This window comes from Petromyzon marinus, chromosome 42, assembly GCF_048934315.1.
Source record: "Petromyzon marinus isolate PM22_M1 ecotype Great Lakes invasive population chromosome 42, UKy_Petmar_22M1.pri1.0, whole genome shotgun sequence".
NCBI lineage: Eukaryota > Metazoa > Chordata > Hyperoartia > Petromyzontiformes > Petromyzontidae > Petromyzon > Petromyzon marinus.
This window is the reverse complement of record NC_133708.1, coordinates 1,648,115-1,667,861: the sequence shown is the minus strand read 5'-3', so window position 1 is coordinate 1,667,861 and position 19,747 is coordinate 1,648,115. Positions and strand designations below refer to the sequence as shown.

General features: G+C 53.3%; 1 protein-coding gene across 4 annotated transcripts in view; it reads right to left on the bottom strand.

Annotated features, from left to right (window-relative positions):
• LOC116951295 (voltage-dependent calcium channel subunit alpha-2/delta-2-like) overlaps nucleotides 1-19,747 on the bottom strand; it is a 196,563-nt gene that overhangs the window by 23,123 nt on the left and 153,693 nt on the right. For all 4 annotated transcript variants that reach the window (XM_076073414.1, XM_076073413.1, XM_076073416.1 and 1 more), the window contains 9 exons: nucleotides 18,248-18,338; nucleotides 17,510-17,572; nucleotides 14,867-14,970; nucleotides 10,744-10,815; nucleotides 9,855-9,958; nucleotides 7,309-7,371; nucleotides 6,941-7,012; nucleotides 3,561-3,713; nucleotides 2,899-2,951 (listed from right to left, as the gene is read on the bottom strand). In XM_076073414.1, the coding sequence (XP_075929529.1) occupies nucleotides 2,899-2,951; nucleotides 3,561-3,713; nucleotides 6,941-7,012; nucleotides 7,309-7,371; nucleotides 9,855-9,958; nucleotides 10,744-10,815; nucleotides 14,867-14,970; nucleotides 17,510-17,572; nucleotides 18,248-18,338 (775 nt within the window). The remainder of the gene's footprint in view (nucleotides 1-2,898; nucleotides 2,952-3,560; nucleotides 3,714-6,940; nucleotides 7,013-7,308; nucleotides 7,372-9,854; nucleotides 9,959-10,743; nucleotides 10,816-14,866; nucleotides 14,971-17,509; nucleotides 17,573-18,247; nucleotides 18,339-19,747) is intronic.

Genomic DNA, 19,747 nt, shown 5'->3' with positions numbered 1-19,747 from the left:
TGTGTGTGGTGTGTATGTGTGGTGTGTGTGTGGTGTGTGTGGTGTGCGTGGTGTGTGTGGTGTGTATGGTGTGTTGGTGTGGTGTGTGTGGTGTGAGTGGTGTGCGTGTGGTGTGTGGTGTGTGTGTGGTGTATGTGTGATGTGTATAGTGTATGTGTGGTGTGTGCTGTGTGTGTGGTGTGTGTGGTGTGTATGTGTGGTGTGTGTGGTGTGTGTGGTGTGTGTGTGGTGTGTGTGTGGTGTGTGGTGTATGTGTGGTGTGTGTACTGTAGTGTGTGTGTGTAGTGTGTGTAGTGTAGTGTGTGTGTAGTGTGTGTAGTGTAGTGTGTGTGTGTGGTGTGTGTGTAGTGTGTGTAGTGTAGTGTGTGTGTGTGGTGTGGGTGTAGTGTGTGGAGTGTAGTGTGTGTAGTGTAGTGTGTGTGTGGTGTGTAGTGTAGTGTGTGTGGTGTGTGTGTGTAGTGTGTGGAGTGTAGTGTGTGTGTGTAGTGTGTGTGTAGTGTGTGTGTGCATTGTGTAGTGTAGTGTGTGTGTAGTATGTGTAGTGTGTGTAGTGTAGTGTGTAGGGTAGTGTGTGTTGTGTGTGTAGTGTAGTGTGTGTGTAGTGTGTGTGTAGTGTAGTGTGTGTAGTGTGTGTGTAGTGTGTGTAGTGTAGTGTGTGTGTGTGTAGTGTGTGCGTGTAGTGTGTGTGTGTAGTGTGTGTGTGAGAAGTGTGTGTGTAGTGTGTGTAGTGTGTGTAGTGTGTGTGCAGTGTGTGTGTGCAGTGTGTGTGTGTAGTGTGTGTGCAGTGTGTGTAGTGTGTGTAGTGTGTGTGCAGTGTGTGTAGTGTGTGTAGTGTGTGTGTGTAGTGTGTGTGTGTATTGTGTGTGTAGTGTAGTGTGTATGTGTGTAGTGTAGTGTGTAGTGTAGTGTGTGTAGTGTAGTGTGTGTAGTGTGTGAGTGTAGTGTAGTGTGTGTAGTGTAGTGTGTGTAGTGTGTGTGTGTGTAGTGTGTGTGTGTGTTTAGTGTGTGTAGTGTAGTGTGTGTGTGTAGTGTGTAGTGTAGCGTGTGTGTGTAGTGTGTGTGTGTAGTGTAGCGTGTGTGTGTAGTGTGTGTAGTGTCTGTGTAGTGTAGTGTGTCTGTAGTGTGTGTGTGTAGTGTGTGTGTAGTGTGTGAGTAGTGTGTGTGTAGTGTGTGTAGTGTGTAGTGTGTGTAGTGTGTGTGTAGTGTGTGTGAGTAGTGTGTGTGTAGTGTGTGTGTAGTGTGTATGTAGTGTGTGTGTAGTGTGTGTGTAGAGTGTAGTGTGTGTAGTGTGTGTGTAGTGTGTAGTGTGTGTAGTGTGTGTGTAGTGTGTGTGTAGAGTGTAGTGTGTGTAGTGTGTGTGTAGTGTGTGTGTGTAGTGTGTGTAGTGTGTGTGTGTAGTGTGTGTAGTGTGTGTGTGTAGTGTGTGTGTGTAGTGTGTGTGGTGTGTGTGTAGTGTGTGTGTAGTGTGTGTGTAGTGTGTGTAGTGTGTGTGTGTAGTGTGTATGTAGTGTGTGTAGTGTGTGTGTATGTAGTGTGTGTAGTGTGTGTGTAGTGTGTGTGTAGTGTGTGTGTAGTGTGTGTGTAGCGTGTGTGTGTAGTGTGTGTAGTGTGTGTGTGTAGTGTGTGTTTTGTGTGTAGTGTGTGTAGTGTGTGTGTGTAGTGTGTGTAGTGTGTGTGTGTGTAGTGTGTGTAGTGTAGTGTGTGTGTGGTATGTGTGTGTGTGTAGTGTGTGTAGTGTGTAGTGTAGTGTGTGTGTAGTGTGTGTAGTGTAGTGTGTGTGTAGTGTCTGTAGTGTAGTGTGTATAGTGTAGTGTGTGCAGTGTAGTGTGTGTGTAGTGTGTGTAGTGTGTGTGTAGTGTGTGTAGTGTAGTGTGTGTGTAGTGTGTGTAGTGTAGTGTGTGTAGTGTGTGTAGTGTAGTGTGTGTTTAGTGTGTGTGTAGTGTGTGTGTAGTGTGTGTGTAGTGTGTGTGTAGTGTGTGTGTAGTGTGTAGTGTGTGTGTGTAGTGTGTGTGTAGTGTGTGTGTAGTGTGTGTGTGTGTGTAGTGTGCGTGTGTAGTGTGCGTGTGTAGTGTGTGTAGTGGTGTGTGTAGTGGTGTGTGTAGTGTGTGTGTAGTGTTTGTGTGTAGTGTGTGTAGTGTAGTGTGTGTGTAGTGTGTGTGTGTAGTGTGTGTGTAGTGTGTGTCGTGTGTGTAGTGTAGTGTGTGGTGTGTGTAGTGTAGTGTGTGTGTAGTGTGTGTGTAGTGTGTGTAGTGTGTGTAGTGTAGTGCGTGTGTGTAGTGTGTGTGTGTAGTGTGTGTAGTGTAGTGCGTGTGTGTAGTGTGTGTGTGTGTAGTGTGTGTAGTGTGTGTGTGTAGTGTGTGTAGTGTGTGTGTGTGTAGTGTAGTGTGTGTGTAGTGTGTGTGTGTAATGTGTGTGTGTAGTGTGTGTGTGTGGTGTGTAGTGTGTGTGTGTAGTGTGTGTAGTGTAGTGTATAGTGTGTGTATTGTAGTGTGTAGTGTGTGTAGTGTCTGTGTAGTGTAGTGTGTCTGTAGTGTGTGTGAGTAGTGTGTGTGTAGTGTGTGAGTAGTGTGTGTGTAGTGTGTAGTGTGTGTAGTGTGTGTGTAGTGTGTGTGAGTAGTGTGTGTGTAGTGCGTGTGTGTAGTGTGTGAGTAGTGTGTGTGTAGTGTGTGTAGTGTGTAGTGTGTGTAGTGTGTGTGTAGTGTGTGTGTGTAGTGTGTGTGTGTAGTGTATGTGTGTAGTGTGTGTGTAGTGTGTGAGTAGTGTGTGTGTAGTGTGTGTAGTGTGTGTGTAGTGTGTGTGTGTGTAGTGTGTGTGTGTAGTGTATGTGTGTAGTGTGTGTGTAGTGTGTGAGTAGTGTGTGTGTAGTGTGTGTGTGTGCGTGACCTCACGGCGTCTTACCACAGAGCCGCCGTGGACCACCAGGCAAGGTTGAAGAGGTCCACGAGACTGGGCTGTGAGAAGGGACACACCAAGACAAAGATCCCCCGTGTAGCCTTCAACAGAGTGGAGGGGCAAGTGCTGTTCGCGAGCAGCGCCTATGAAGGACAGAACGGCGCACGAGGGGGGAGGGTGGCCAGCACCACGCCCGGCCGCCTTTGTCTCCCCAGTGGCGATGTTTACACACCGCACCAGGTACTCAAGTGAGGCTGAGTCGAGCGAGGGGAGGCCCAGGACCGGTTCAGATAATCGCCACTGGTGTTGGCCATGAGCGGAAATCGTACCCAGGGGGGCCCTTTACTGTGTAGCGGTTGGGGTGACTGTGTGGGGGTACCGTGTGGGGGTACCGTGTGGGGATGCGGGTGGGGGTGACCGTGTGGGGGTGCGGGTGGGTGTACCGGGTGGGGGTACCGTGTGGGGGTACCGTGTGGGGGTTGGGATACCGTGTGGGGGTGCGGGTAGGGGTGACCGTGTGGGTGTACCGGGTGGTGGTACGGTGTGGGGGTACCGTGTGGGGGTTGGGATACCGTGTGGGGGTGCGGGTGGGGGTGACCGGGTGGGTGTGCGGGTGGGTGTACCGTGTGGGTGTACCGTGTGGGGGTACCATGTGGGGGTTGGGATACCATGTGGAGGTGCGTTGCCGTGGAGGCCGAGGTGTTGGCCCGCCGGGGCCCACACACCGACTGGTAGTCGAAGGACTCCACCTTGGCGTAGAGCGAGGCGTTGTAGAGCGCCGACATGAGGGCACCATCGATCGTGCCGAAGAAGCTGCCCAACTGCTCCCGGGGGTCGGGGGTCACGGTCGGGGTCAGGGTTGGGATTGGGGTCAGGGTTCAGGTAAGGTCGTGGATGGGATTCGGGTCAGGGTTGTAGTTAGTGTTGGAATCAGGTGTTGGGGTTAAGGGTTAGGATCAGGGTTGGGGGGTCAGGCCGTGGTTGGGGTTGAGGACAGGGTTCAAGTCAGGTCGTGGTTGGGATTCAAGTCAGAGTTGTGGTCAGTGTTGTCATCAGGGTCGGGGTGAGTGTAGAATTCAGGGGACGGGGCCCGAGTTGCAGGCAGAGTTGGGGGTCAGAGTTGGGGGTCAGAGTTGGGGGTCAGAGTTGGAGGTCAGAGTTGGGGGTCAGAGTTGGGGGTCAGAGTTGGGGGTCAGAGTTGGGGGTGGTCAGAGTTGGGGGTCAGTGTTGGTGGTCAGAGTTGGGGGTCAGAGTTGGGGGTCAGTGTTGGAGGTCAGAGTTGGGGGTCAGAGTTGGGGGTCAGTGTTGGAGGTCAGAGTTGGGGGTCAGAGTTGGGGGTCAGTGTTGGGGGTCAGTGTTGGGGGTCAGAGTTAGAGGTCAGAGTTGGGGGTCAGAGTTGGGGGTGGTCAGTTGGGGGTCAGTGTTGGGGGTCAGAGTTGGAGGTCAGAGTTGGGGGTCAGAGTTGGGGGTGGCCAGAGTTGGGGGTCAATGTTGGGGTCAGTGTTGGGGGTCAGAGTTGGGGGTCAGAGATGGGGGACAGTGTTGGAGGTCAGAGTTGGGGGTCAGAGTTGGGGGTCAGTGTTGGAGGTCAGAGTTGGGGGTCACGGTTGAAACCAGCATTGGGGGTCAGGGCAAAGGTCAGGGTCGGGGTGGAGGAAGACAAGGTGTGCACGTGAGCGACGCGCTCGCAACAAGCGGATTCCGTGCCCCCCCCCCCCCCCAGCGGGCTACGCACGACGGCGGAGGGAAAGGTCGGAGCGGCGGGCGCGTCACAAACCGCGTCGTTGCGACGTCGCGTTCGCCCGCTTAGCCCCTCTGAGGCGGTGGGGGGGGGGGGAGCTCGGTGGAGCCGCGTGCCTGGCCAGGGTTCGACGGTCTCCGGCTCGTGCAACGGGACGGCCCGGCGAGCCTGAACCAAAACCATCGGAGTATCGTCGTCGTCGTGGTGAGAACTCGTCAGTGCTGACCACCATCCCAACAGGCGCCGGCGTCGACCAGTATCGCTCTCGTTAGGACTCATCAGTACGGTACAGTCATCCATCTACCGGCCTGATATGGAGTGCAGCTGCATTATTGCGTCACCGCTGCCGTCTGTGGAAGAGCTTCATAGCTCATGGGTAACCTGCATTACGGATAAATACTATTATTCTGATTAACGGCAACATGACCACACGCATTCGGTTGTGCCGAGCTGGTGGTCTGGACGAGGTTGAGCGGCATTGGCTTATCCATCTCTTCCTGCCCCCTTGTTTCTCGTGGCAAGCCGCCCTCTCATCTGTCCTCCACACCACCCTCTCTTCCCATCTCCAGCTGAATCTCCCTCTGAATCTCCCTCTGAATCTCCCTCTGAATCTCCCTCTGAATCTCCCTCTGAATCTCCCTCTGAATCTCCCTCTGAATCTCCCTCTGAATCTCCCTCTGAATCTCCCTCTGAATCTCCCTCTGAATCTCCCTCCGAATCTCCCTCCGAATCTCCCTCCGAATCTCCCTCCGAATCTCTCTCCGAATCTCCCTCCTAATCTCCCTCCTAATCTCCCTCTAAATCTCCCTTTAAATCTCCCTCTAAATCTCCCTCTGAATCTCCCTTTAAATCTCCCTCTAAATCTCCCTCCGAATCTCCCTCCGAATCTCCCTCCGAATCTCTCTCCGAATCTCCCTCCGGATCTCTCTCCGAATCTCCCTCTAAATCTCCCTCCAAATCTCCCTCCGAATCTCCCTTCAGGGTCTCCCGATCCCGGCGGCAACTGGCGAGCTTGTCGGTGACCTCCTCGCCTCGGCGCAGGCCCCAAATGAATTTGCTCCAGCGCCATCTACGCGACCCCCAAGTGTTTTGTCGCCCTGATTAAACAAGGGGGCACGTCGATCAGAGCAAGAGCCGAGTACGTATGGTTGATGCAGTACTTGATTATTATGAAAGGTATCCATTTGTTTTTTTAACATCTTAACACCCGTTATCTTGCCTGAAAGGGTAAAACCTACTGTATTGTTATTTTTCTTACTTTGATACTGGCAAAAAAAGGTCCCGTAGATAAAATTTTCAAAAACGTTGCTTGGGGTCGTTAACGTTGGATCTCCTCCTCCTACGGATTTGCTGTTGAAACCAAATCGATTGTCACATCCACCCACGACGCGACAGCTTCATTTGCTCATCCCTGTCGCTGGGTGGTGGAGGGCTGCAGTTAAAACATCAACGTTGCACCCGCACGGCCATCTGAACCAACAAGCAGATCATGATTCGGCCAATTTGGGTCATGCGGTCAATCAGAGCTAGCGACTGATTGAGCCAATCAACAGTTGAATGACCGAGCGAGCAAGTAACTGAATGCGCGAGTGAAGGGGTGAATTGGCTAGTGAGTGTGTGAGTGAGTAAATGAGCGAGTGGGTGGGTGAGCAAACGAGCTCGTGATTGGGTGAGTGAGTGAACAAATGAGTGAACAGGTGAGTGGTTGGGCTGGCCAGTGGTTGAGCGAGTAATTGAGTGAGCGAGTAATTGAGCAAGCGAGTGGGTGGGTAATTGAACGAGCTTGTGAGTGGGTGAGGGAGTAAATGAGAGAGTGGGTGGGTGAGCGAGTGGGTGGGAGAGCGAGTTGGTGGGTGAGCGAGTGAGTGGGTGAGTGAATTAATGAGTGAGCAACTAAACGGTCGGTTTAGTCAGTGGGTGAAAGAGTAAATGATTGAGTGAGTGGGTGGGTGAACGAGCGAGTTAGCCAATAAGCAAGTGAATGAGCGAGCCAGTGGGTGGGTGAGTGAGTGAGCAAGTAAATGAGTGAGCGAGCGAGTGAGTGAGCGAGCGAGTGAGCCAATGAGTGAGTAAATGAGTGAGCGAGCGAGTGGGTGAGTAAGCGAGCGAGTGAGTCGGTGAATGAGTGAGTCGGTGAATGAGTGAATGAGTCAGAGAGTGGGTAGGTGAGTGAGCAAGTGAATGAGTGAGCAGGTGGGTGAGCGAGCGAGCGAGCGAGTGAGCTGGTGAGCGAGTGTATGAGTGACCGAGTGGGTGGGCGAGCGTGCGAGCGGGTGAGAGCCGGCATGCCGGCGGCTCGCCGCTCACCAGGTTTGTGTGCTCCTTGTTGTTGGACAGGACGAGGAAGCCCCCGTCGTCCAGGATGACGCAGAGCAGCTCCTGCGCAGACAAACAACGCATGCCAGACACACAGACAGACGGTCATAAGGACGGACAGACAAATATGAATCGTCTGGTCGACGTTCCGCTGACAGTCCAACCGTTTGTACATCCGTCCACCTGTGCGTATGTCTGAAAGTCAGTCCGTCTGTCTAACCGTCGATCTGTCCATCTGTCTGACGTCCATCCAATCGTCTGTCCGACTGTCTGCTTGTCTGTCTGTCCGACGGCAGGAGAGCAATGTAAAACCCGGAGCCGTGGTCATGGAGCCGGCTCCACACGCGGGCGAGAGTCACCTCGCTGGAGCCCTCGCAGTCCATCTCACAGCTGCTCGATCCGTACGTCCTGAAGCCATCGCACTAGACACACAGACACACGGATACACAGACACATTAATACACAGACACACAGACACACAGACACAGACACACCGATACACAGATACACAGACACACAGACACACACAGACACACAGACACGCCGATACACAGACACACCGATACACAGACACACAGACACACCGATACACAGACACACAGACACACGGATACACAGACACACAGACACACCGATACACATACACACAGACACAGACACACCGATACACAGACACACAGACACACCGATACACAGACACACAGACACACGGATACACAGACACACAGACACACTGATACACATACACACAGACACAGACACACCGATACACAGATACACAGACACACAGACACACACAGACACGCCGATACACAGACACACAGACACACCGATACACAGACACACCGATACACAGACACACAGACACACCGATACACAGACACACCGATACACAGACACACAAACACACAGACACACGGATACACAGACACACAGACACACCGATACACATACACACCGATACACAGACACACCAATACACAGACACACAAACAGACACACGGACACACAGACACACAGACACACCAATACACAGACACACCGATACACAGACACACGGACACACGGACAAGGGTACAGATGGACATACAGACACAGACACACAGGGACACACGGACATAAGGACACACCCACACGGACACACGGCCACAGTGCCATACAGACACGCGGAAATAAATCAATAAATAAACAAACACACAACAGATATTATTTGCGTCGTTCGGTAAAGTAACGTAGATCGGTTAAAAGAAAATAACAAAACAACTACGACGTTTCGATCACAGCACAAGCGATCGTCATCAGGAGAAAGAAAAAAAATCCACCGCACGTGTCGAGGTCGAATAGCAGCCCCGGGCAGGCGGGCAAGCGATCGGACAGGGGAAAGAGCGGGTGAGTAAGTGGGCGAGCAAGTGAGCGAGCGAGCGGGCAAGTGGACAGGCAGGCGGGTGAGCAGGCGGGGGAGCGTGCGGGTGAGCAAACGGACGAGCGGGCGGGGGAACGAGCGAGCGGGCGAGCGTCAAATGCCTCCGAGGTCAAGCCTGCCGATGAGAACAGAGAGCGTCGTGGCCTTTTGGGATGGGCGCCCCGCAAAATAAAGCAGAGGCAGCGGCTGACATTTGGCGACGGAAATTTCCAGCGGCGGGCGCTTGGCTCGGTTTGTTTGCGTGACGTTCGCCCCCCCCCACGAGCCCCCCGCCCCCATCCCCCACCACACAGGGCACCTTCCCGCGCTAATCCAATGCAAAGCCCCATTAATTAAAACTCCCGGTCTATAAAGTCTTCGTCTTCATTAGGGCTCAGCTCTGTACATCGCCCCAGGGCAGCCCTCTCCCTGCCACTGCAGTGTCCCGACATCATCATCATCAGCAGCATCATTATCAACAGCATCATCGTCAGCAGCATCATCAGCAGCATCGGCAGCATCATCAGCATCATCATTAGTAGCATCTTCAGCAGCAGCATCATAATCAGCAGCATCATCATCACAATTAGGAGCGATGCTCTATCCACCACTGCACCGAGTGAAATCTTCCTCCTCCTGAACACCAGAAGCCAGTGGATGCTCACTGCTGGATGAAGCCCCGCTCATCATCAGCAACAGCAACAGCCAAACAAGGAGAGCCACCTCCTTTAGGAAACCATCAGTGTCTATTTCCACTGCTAGACGAGGCCTCTCCTCCACAACCATCATCATCATCATCAGCTGCTGCTGATGATGATGATGGTTTGACTGTGACGCGATGAGTATTGTTACTCTCGTACGGCGGAGCGAGTGGGGGGGATGCTGCCCTTAACCCTAACCCTAACTTCACTGAGTCCACGAGAAGGGCTCTCGGACGTAGCTCTGTGATATCCACTTCCGCGCGTTCCGTGTGGACTAGAATGTCATGCTAAGAAGGGGATCTCAGAGGTAGCTCTCTGATATCCACTTCTGCGCGTTCCGTTCCGTGTTGACCAGAATCTCACGCTAAGAAGGAGATCTCAGAGGTAGCTCTGCGATATCCACTTCCGCGTGTTCCGTTCTGTGTGGGCCAGAATGTCACGCTAAGAAGGGGATCTCAGAGGTAGCTCTGTGATGTCCACTTCCGCGCGTTCCGTTCCGTGTGGACCAGAATGTCACGCTAAGAAGGGGATCTCAGAGGTAGCTCTGTGATATCCACTTCCGCATGTTCCGTTCTGTGTGGGCCAGAATGTCACGCTAAGAAGGGGATCTCAGAGGTAGCTCTGCGATGTCCGCTTTGTCGTGCCGTGCAACGCCGGCAGCAGCCCTCCCGGGGTGCGTTTGGGGGAATCCGCAGGAGGAGGCCCTCGTGGCCGCAACCGGCGGGGCCTGCGGGGGTCCACGGCAGCGGGGGGGGGGGGGGTGTTGGGTGGGGGCCCGGGAGGCCGAGGCGGTGCAGCTCACCGTGTCCTGGCCGCCGCCGCCACCGCCGCCCGCCGCCGTGCGGTTCGTCGCCAGGATCTTGAACTTTGACGTCCAGGCCTCGACGTCCAACTTGACCCCGACGACTGCCGCCGAGAGAGAGGGGGGCGGGGCGGGGGAGGGTACAGTCAGCGCGCCACACGCGAGCAAAGGCAGAGGTCCCCCGTGTAGCATTAACAGGATGTTGGGGCAAGTCCTGTTGGCGGGTGGCGGTGGTGATGCTTACACGCCGTTGCCGGGGACTCATTTGAGGCTGAGTCGACCTAAGCGAGGGCCAGGACCGGTTTCCGATATTCGTCGGCGAAGTTGGCCGTGAGCGGGAATCGAAATCCGAGTTGCCGAGTTCATGGGGCAGTGCACTAACCACGACATTACCGCTCCCCCAAGTGTGCGCGCACACACACACAAAGATCCCCCATGTAGCCTGTAACAAGCTGTTGGGGCAAGTGCTGTCAGCAAGTGCCACCTATGAAGACCGACATGGCACACGAGGGGGTGGGTGGCCAGCACCACGCCCGGCCGCCTTTGTCTTCCCAGTGGTGATGTTTACCACACACCGCACCAGGTACTCGTTTGAGGCCCAGTCGAAAGACTGGTTTACGATTAGATGTCTCGTAACTAGGCAGTAGCAGTCCCCTTGAAGCCCAGTAATTATTAAATGATATTTATTGATATAGTGTTCATTAATGTCAAGCCCTACATTTAAAAGGCTTACTAACCCAGCTTAATCACCACTCACTCTGAGTAAGTCTATGGCTCTGTGCGAGTCTATGGGTCTCTGTGTGAGTCAATGGGTATCTATGCGGCTCGACAAGGCCGCTGTGAACCGGTGGGGTGGGGGGGGGGGGGCCAGGTGCGTGCGTCAGCTCACCTGCGGGCTTCAGGGTGTGCTCGTTGAAGGTGAGCTCGATCGCCCGGCTCGACAGGATGCTGCCCTGCGGAGCTGCAAAACGACAGCGCGGGCATCAAGGCAGCACAGCGCCCTCATCGACACCACGGAACCACCGTGGTGGAAATTACGATGATAACAAATAGAATAACGAGTTCCTCGACCATCTGCTTAACTCACGGTGTGTGGATGTTAAAGACTGCGTGGCGTTAAGGACTCCTCCATGACGGGTGTGGTGGTGGCGAGTGAGTGGATAGTGGCTGTGGTCGGGAGTGAGCGAGTGGATAGTGGTTGTGGTGAGGAGTGAGTGAGTGGATAGTGGTTGTGATGGGGAGTGAGTGAGTGGATAGTGGTTGTGGTGAGGAGTGAGTGAGTGGATAGTGGTTGTGGTGAGGAGTGAGTGAGTGGATAGTGGTTGTGGTGAGGAGTGAGTGAGTAGATAGTGGTTGTGGTGGGGAGCGAGTGAGTGGATAGTGGTTGTGGTGAGGAGTGAGTGAGTAGATAGTGGTTGTGGTGGGGAGCGAGTGAGTCGATAGTGGTTGTGGTGAGGAGCGAGTGAGTGGATAGTGGCTGTGGTGGGAAGTGAGTAGATAGTGGTTGTGGTGGGGAGCGAGTGAGTGGATAGTGGTTGTGGTGAGGAGCGAGTGAGTGGATAGTGGTTGTGGTGAGGAGTGAGTGGATAGTGGTTGTGATGGGGAGTGAGTGGATATTTGCTGTGGTGAGGAGTGAGTGAGTGGATAGTGGTTGTGGTGGGGAGCGAGTGAGTGGATAGTTGCTGTGGTGAGGAGCGAGTGAGTGGATAGTTGCTGTGGTGAGGAGTGAGTGGATAGTGGCTGTGGTGGGGAGCGAGTGAGTGGATAGTGGTTGTGATGGGGAGCGAGTGAGTGGATAGTGGTTGTGGTGAGGAGTGAGTGGATAGTGGTTGTGATGGGGAGTGAGTGAGTGGATATTTGCTGTGGTGAGGAGTGAGTGAGTGGATAGTGGTTGTGATGGGGAGTGAGTGAGTGGATAGTGGTTGTGATGGGGAGTGAGCGAGTGGATATTTGCTGTGGTGAGGAGTGAGTGAGTGGATATTTGCTGTGGTGAGGAGTGAGTGAGTGGATAGTGGTTGTGGTGGGGAGTGAGTGAGTGGATAGTGGTTGTGGTGAGGAGCGAGTGAGTGGATAGTGGTTGTGGTGGGGAGCGAGTGAGTGGATAGTGGTTGTGGTGAGGAGCGAGTGAGTGGATAGTGGTTGTGGTGAGGAGTGAGTGGATAGTGGTTGTGATGGGGAGTGAGTGAGTGAGTGGATAGTGGTTGTGGTGAGGAGTGAGTGAGTGGATAGTGGTTGTGGTGAGGAGTGAGTGGATAGTGGTTGTGGTGAGGAGTGAGTGAGTGGATAGTGGTTGTTGTGGGGAGCGAGTGAGTGGATAGTGGTTGTGGTGAGGAGCGAGTGAGTGGATAGTGGTTGTGGTGAGGAGTGAGTGGATAGTGGTTGTGATGGGGAGTGAGTGAGTGAGTGGATAGTGGTTGTGGTGAGGAGTGAGTGAGTGGATAGTGGTTGTGGTGAGGAGTGAGTGGATAGTGGTTGTGGTGAGGAGTGAGTGAGTGGATAGTGGTTGTGATGGGGAGTGAGTGGATAATGGCTGTGGTGGGGAGTGAGTGGATAGTGTTTGTAGTGGGGAGTGAGTGAGTGGATAGTGCTTGTGGTGAGGAGTGAGTGAGTGGATAGTGCTTGTGGTGAGGAGTGAGTGAGTGGATAGTTGGTGTGGTGAGGAGCGAGTGAGTGGATAGTGGCTGTGGTGGGGAGCGAGTGAGTGGATAGTGGTTGTGATGGGGAGTGAGTGAGTGGATAGTTGCTATGGTGAGGAGCGAGTGAGTGGATAGTGGCTGTGGTGGGAAGTGAGTGGATAGTGGTTGTGGTGGGGAGTGAGTGAGTGGATAGTGGTTGTGGTGGGGAGTGAGTGGATAGTGGTTGTGGTGAGGAGTGGGTGAGTGGATAGTGGTTGTGATGGGGAGTGAGTGAGTGGATAGTGGTTGTGGTGAGGAGTGAGTGAGTGGATAGTGGTTGTGGTGGGGAGTGAGTGGATAGTGGTTTTGGTGGGGAGTGAGTGAGTGGATAGTGGTTGTGGTGAGAAGCGAGTGAGTGGATAGTGGCTGTGGTGGGGAGTGAGTGGATAGTGGTTGTGGTGAGAAGCGAGTGTGTCGATAGTGGTTGCGTTGAGGAGTGGGTGAGTGGATAGTGGTTGTGGTGAGGAGCGAGTGAGTGGATAGTGGTTGTGGTGAGGAGTGAGTGAGTGGATAGTGGTTGTGGTGGGGAGTGAGTGAGTGGATAGTGGTTGTGGTGAGGAGTGAGTGAGTGGATAGTGGTTGTGGTGGGGAGTGAGTGGATAGTGGTTTTGGTGGGGAGTGAGTGAGTGGATAGTGGTTGTGGTGAGAAGCGAGTGAGTGGATAGTGGCTGTGGTGGGGAGTGAGTGGATAGTGGTTGTGGTGAGAAGCGAGTGTGTCGATAGTGGTTGCGTTGAGGAGTGGGTGAGTGGATAGTGGTTGTGGTGAGGAGTGAGTGAGTGGATAGTGGTTGTGGTGAGGAGTGAGTGAGTGGATAGTGGTTGTGGTGAGGAGTGAGTGGATAGTGGTTGTGATGGGGAGTGAGTGAGTGGATATTTGCTGTGGTGAGGAGTGAGTGAGTGGATAGTGGTTGTGATGGGGAGTGAGTGAGTGGATAGTGGTTGTGATGGGGAGTGAGCGAGTGGATATTTGCTGTGGTGAGGAGTGAGTGAGTGGATATTTGCTGTGGTGAGGAGTGAGTGAGTGGATAGTGGTTGTGGTGGGGAGTGAGTGAGTGGATAGTGGTTGTGGTGAGGAGCGAGTGAGTGGATAGTGGTTGTGGTGGGGAGCGAGTGAGTGGATAGTGGTTGTGGTGAGGAGCGAGTGAGTGGATAGTGGTTGTAGTGAGGAGTGAGTGGATAGTGGTTGTGATGGGGAGTGAGTGAGTGAGTGGATAGTGGTTGTGGTGAGGAGTGAGTGAGTGGATAGTGGTTGTGGTGAGGAGTGAGTGGATAGTGGTTGTGGTGAGGAGTGAGTGAGTGGATAGTGGTTGTTGTGGGGAGCGAGTGAGTGGATAGTGGTTGTGGTGAGGAGCGAGTGGATAGTGGTTGTGATGGGGAGTGAGTGAGTGAGTGGATAGTGGTTGTGGTGAGGAGTGAGTGAGTGGATAGTGGTTGTGGTGAGGAGTGAGTGGATAGTGGTTGTGGTGAGGAGTGAGTGAGTGGATAGTGGTTGTGATGGGGAGTGAGTGAGTGGATAATGGCTGTGGTGGGGAGTGAGTGGATAGTGTTTGTAGTGGGGAGTGAGTGAGTGGATAGTGCTTGTGGTGAGGAGTGAGTGAGTGGATAGTGCTTGTGGTGAGGAGTGAGTGAGTGAGTGGATAGTTGGTGTGGTGAGGAGCGAGTGAGTGGATAGTGGCTGTGGTGGGGAGCGAGTGAGTGGATAGTGGTTGTGATGGGGAGTGAGTGAGTGGATAGTTGCTATGGTGAGGAGCGAGTGAGTGGATAGTGGCTGTGGTGGGAAGTGAGTGGATAGTGGTTGTGGTGGGGAGTGAGTGAGTGGATAGTGGTTGTGGTGGGGAGTGAGTGGATAGTGGTTGTGGTGAGGAGTGGGTGAGTGGATAGTGGTTGTGATGGGGAGTGAGTGAGTGGATAGTGGTTGTGGTGAGGAGTGAGTGAGTGGATAGTGGTTGTGGTGGGGAGTGAGTGGATAGTGGTTTTGGTGGGGAGTGAGTGAGTGGATAGTGGTTGTGGTGAGAAGCGAGTGAGTGGATAGTGGCTGTGGTGGGGAGTGAGTGGATAGTGGTTGTGGTGAGAAGCGAGTGTGTCGATAGTGGTTGCGTTGAGGAGTGGGTGAGTGGATAGTGGTTGTGGTGAGGAGCGAGTGAGTGGATAGTGGTTGTGGTGAGGAGTGAGTGAGTGGATAGTGGTTGTGGTGGGGAGTGAGTGAGTGGATAGTGGTTGTGGTGAGGAGTGAGTGAGTGGATAGTGGTTGTGGTGAGGAGTGAGTGAGTGGATAGTGGTTGTGGTGGGGAGTGAGTGAGTGGATAGCCGCCGTGGCAACGGCTGTGACGGCCGTACATTTGAGCGTGGGCGCCCGGTAGACGAAGCCGGCATTGTCGAGGCTACGCTTGTAGTAGCTGGCGTTGTATGGCTCCGGCTCCTCCAGCCACTCGCTGGCCAGGCTGGGTGGGGGGTGGGGGGGGCCCAGGGGATGGCACGGAAACAGCCATCAAGGCTCAGAACACAAGAGGCCGGGATGAGTCTCATGGTGACCTGGAGTCACCAGGATGACAACATCTAAACAAATACAAGTACGGCGACGGTGCAAAGAGAACTCAGAGCAGAGACGACCAGACAGAATTCAGGGCAGAGAGGACCAGACAGAATTCAGGGTAGAGACGACCAGACAATTCAGAGTAGAGACGACCAGACAGAATTCAGGGTAGAGACGACCAGACAGAATTCAGAGCAGAGACGACCAGTCAGAATTCAGAGCAGAGACGACCAGTCAGAATTCAGGGCAGAGACGACCAGACAGAATTCAGGGTAGAGACGACCAGACAGAATTCAGGGTAGAGACGACCAGACAGAATTCAGAGTAGAGACGACCAGACAGAATTCAGAGTAGAGACAACCAGACAATTCAGAGTAGAGACGACTAGACAGAATTCAGAGCAGAGACTACCAGACAGAATTCAGGGTAGAGACGACCAGTCAGAATTCAGGGTAGAGACGATCAGACAATTCAGAGTAGAGACGACCAGACAGAATTCAGAGCAGAGACGACCAGACAGAATTCAGGGTAGAGACGACCAGACAGAATTCAGGGTAGAGACGACCAAACAGAATTCAGGGTAGAGACGACCAGACAGAATTCAGAGTAGAGACGACCAGACAAAATTCAGGGTAGAGACGACCAGACAGAATTCAGGGTAGAGACGACCAGACAATTCAGAGTAGAGATGACCAGACAGAATTCAGGGTAGAGACGACCAGACAGAATTCAGGGTAGAGACGACCAGACAGAATTCAGAGTAGAGACGACCAGACAGAATTCAGAGCAGAGACGACCAGACAGAATTCAGGGTAGAGACGACCAGACAGAATTCAGAGTAGAGACGACCAGACAGAATTCAGAGTACAGACGACCAGACAAAATTCAGAGTAGAGACGACCAGACAGAATTCAGGGTAGAGACGACCAGACAGAATTAAGGGTAGAGACGACCAGACAGAATTTAGAGTAGAGACGACCAGACAGAATTCAGGGTAGAGACGACCACACAGAATTAAGGGTAGAGACGACCAGACAGAATTCAGAGTAGAGACGACCAGACAGAATTCAGGGTAGAGACGACCAGACAGAATTCAGAGCAGAGACAACCAGACAATTCAGAGTAGAGACGACCAGACAGAATTCAGAGTAGAGACGACCAGACAGAATTCAGGGTAGAGACGACCAGACAGAATTCAGAGTAGAGACTACCAGACAGAATTCAGAGTAGAGACGACCAGACAGAATTCAGGGTAGAGACGACCAGACAGAATTCAGAGCAGAGACGACCAGACAGAATTCAGAGTAGAGACGACTAGACAGAATTCAGAGCAGAGACGACCAGACAGAATTCAGAGCAGAGACGACCAGTCATAATTCAGGGCAGAGACGACCAGACAGAATTCAAGGTAGAGACGACCAGACAGAATTCAGGGTAGAGACGACCAGACAGAATTCAGAGTAGAGACGACCAGACATAATTCAGAGTAGAGACAACCAGACAATTCAGAGTAGAGACGACTAGACAGAATTCAGAGCAGAGACTACCAGACAGAATTCAGGGCAGAGACGACCAGACAGAATTCAGGGTAGAGACGACCAGACAGAATTCAGAGTAGAGACGACCAGACAGAATTCAGGGTAGAGACGACCAGACAGAATTCAGGGTAGAGACGACCAGACAATTCAGAGTAGAGACGACCAGACAGAATTCAGGGTAGAGACGACCAGACAGAATTCAGGGTAGAGACGACCAGACAATTCAGGGTAGAGACGACCAGACAGAATTCAGGGTAGAGACGACCAGACAGAATTCAGGGTAGAGACGACCAGACAGAATTGAGAGTAGAGACGACTAGACAGAATTCAGAGTAGAGACGACCAGACAGAATTCAGAGTAGAGACGACCAGACAAAATTCAGGGTAGAGACGACCAGACAGAATTCAGAGTAGAGACGACCAGACAAAATTCAGGGTAGAGACGACCAGACAGAATTCAGGGTAGAGACGACCAGACAGAATTCAGGGTAGAGACGACCAGACAGAATTCAGGGTAGAGACGATCAGACAGAATTCAGAGCAGAGACGACCAGACAGAATTCAGAGTAGAGACGACCAGACAGAATTCAGAGCAGAGACGACCAGACAGAATTCAGGGTAGAGACGACCAGACAGAATTCAGAGTAGAGACAACCAGACAATTCAGAGTAGAGACGACCAGACAGAATTCAGAGCAGAGACGACCAGACAGAATTCAGGGTAGAGACAACCAGACAATTCAGAGTAGAGACGACCAGACAGAATTCAGAGCAGAGACGACCAGACAGAATTCAGGGTAGAGACGACTAGACAGAATTCAGGGTAGAGACGACCGGACAGAATTCAGAGTAGAGACGACCACACAGAACTGTTGAGAGCAGAGAGGACCGCACAGAGAGAGCTCCATACCCGTATGAGAACACTCGTGTCACTCCAGCATCGGTCGCCACGAACACAGCCTGGATACCGAATCTGTCCATGCACAAAGACAAAGATCCCCCGTAAAGCCTTCAAAAGACTGCTGGGGCAAATGCTATTAGCGAGCAGGAAATACGGAAGCCAGCGCGAAACACAAGGCTATCTCAACGGCCGTCTTTGTCTTCCCAGTACTAATTTAAGGCCGAGTATACCGTGAGGATGCACAACACCGGTACAGAAATTTGCCAATGATGGTGACCATGGCTGGGAATCGAACTCGGGTCACCGGTTTCTTGGCTCAACAACAATGGCTGCCATTCGCCACCACGTGGCGGTGATGTCACCATGTCACTAGGCGCACCTTCAGACCACGTGTAAGTGTCGACGGCTCACTGGCAGGAGGTCACGGGACAGACCCAGGTGCCATGGGTAGACTTGACTGAGATGACTGGCAGATGCACCACCTATGCCCACTGCTGTGCCAACGCACTGCGTTTAATCCACCCGGCGCTCTCCGCTCGTTGTTGTGAGCGTCGCTCCTCTGCCTCCAACTTCTCAGTTGCGTCCTTCACAGAGGCCGATCTTGACACCACTGGTTCAAGTGTTGCGGGTGTCGTGAGTGGCCCTAGTGTAGCGAGTGTCGCGGGTGTAGCGAGTGTTGCGGGTGCAGCGTGTATCGTGGGTGTGGCGAGTGTTGCTAGCAAGAGCTCATCTCCGCTCGTCCCTCACTCTTCCATGTTGAGGTCCAGCCACGCTTGCTCCACCAGGTCCGCCGTGATCCTCGCGTCCAGCAGGAGGTTGTAAATCATTTCCTGGTTGCCTGCGGAGATTGGGGGGTGGGGGCGGTGAGACCATCGTGGTGGTGGTGGTGGTCATAGAGTGGTGATAGTGGTAGAGGGGGGGGGCGGTGAGACCATCGTGGTGGTGGTAGATGGTGGTGGTGGTGATAGAGGGGGGGGGGGGCGGTGAGACCATCGTGGTGGTGGTGGTGGTAAAGTGGTGGTGGTGGTGGTGGTAAAGTGGTGGTGGTGGTAGAGTGAGGGGGGCTTTGGGACCACCGATTTGTTGTGGTGTGTGCGGGGTGTGTGGCATGTCGTGTGTGGTGTATGTGGCGTGTGTGGTACAGTGTGTGTGGTGCAGTGTGTGTGGTGCAGTGTGTGTGGCAAGTGTGTGTGGCAAGTGTGGTGCAGTATGTGTGGTGCAGTGTGTGTGGTGCAGTGTGTGTGGTGCATTGTGTTGTGCTGTGTGTGTGGCAAGTGTGGTGCAGTGTGTGTGGTGCAGTGTGTGTGGTGCAGTGTGTGTGTGTCGTGCGAGGGGCTGGTAACCCCTCCAACTGCCACTTTTTTTAGCAAGCACCACGGTGGGAACCCCGACACGAGCCCGTGCTAGAGACCAGGGGGACCGGCGTCTATGATGCCTTCTGACCAAACCCCATCTGCCAGGGCCAGGAACAGGAGAACGCTTAGATTGGCCACGTGGAATGTTCAGACTCTCATTGCGGAGGAGAGGCTGCCGCTCCTCTGTCGGGAGATGGAGCGGTACCACCTGGACCTTTTTGGATTACAGGAGGTCCGTTAGACCGGTTCAGGATTCAGTCATCATGAGGAGTGGACAGTTCTCCACTCGGGGCAGGAAAACTACCAAATAGCATGGAGTGGCGGTGTGGGGGTCTGGCGGTGAGGTGTGGGAGCTGTGAGTCCCAGGCTACTGTGGGCTCGCTTCCCTCTGAACAAGAGGCGAGGAATGGTGGTGGTTGTTTACGCCCCCACCTAAGATGAACATCAGTGGAGGGATGCAGACAAGGCCAATGAGTTAGACGCCTTCTATAACCTCCTGGCTCAGGTGCTAGATAAAGTGGCCCTCGAAAAAGAGTCATTCTGTTAAGTGACCTTAATGCCAGAGTGGGTCATGATGCAGATACCTGGTTTGGAGTGATCAGAAGGCATGGGCCAGATCATCTTAACGAAAGGAGGCTGCTAGACTTCTGTGCAGCCCATGGGCTTGTAATTACCAACTGTTCCAGCATTGGCACATCCACACAACATCTTACATGCATGCCGTGTCCAAACAAGAACATTTCCTGCACTATATAATTATGAAACAGCGGATGCGGGCCCATGTCCATGACAGCTGCATGGAGCTGAGCTGCCTACTGACCATATACTTTACATCTGTAAGATGAGCCTCCCATTCTTAGACTCCAATGGTGGGTGTCCTTCTAGGATCCCA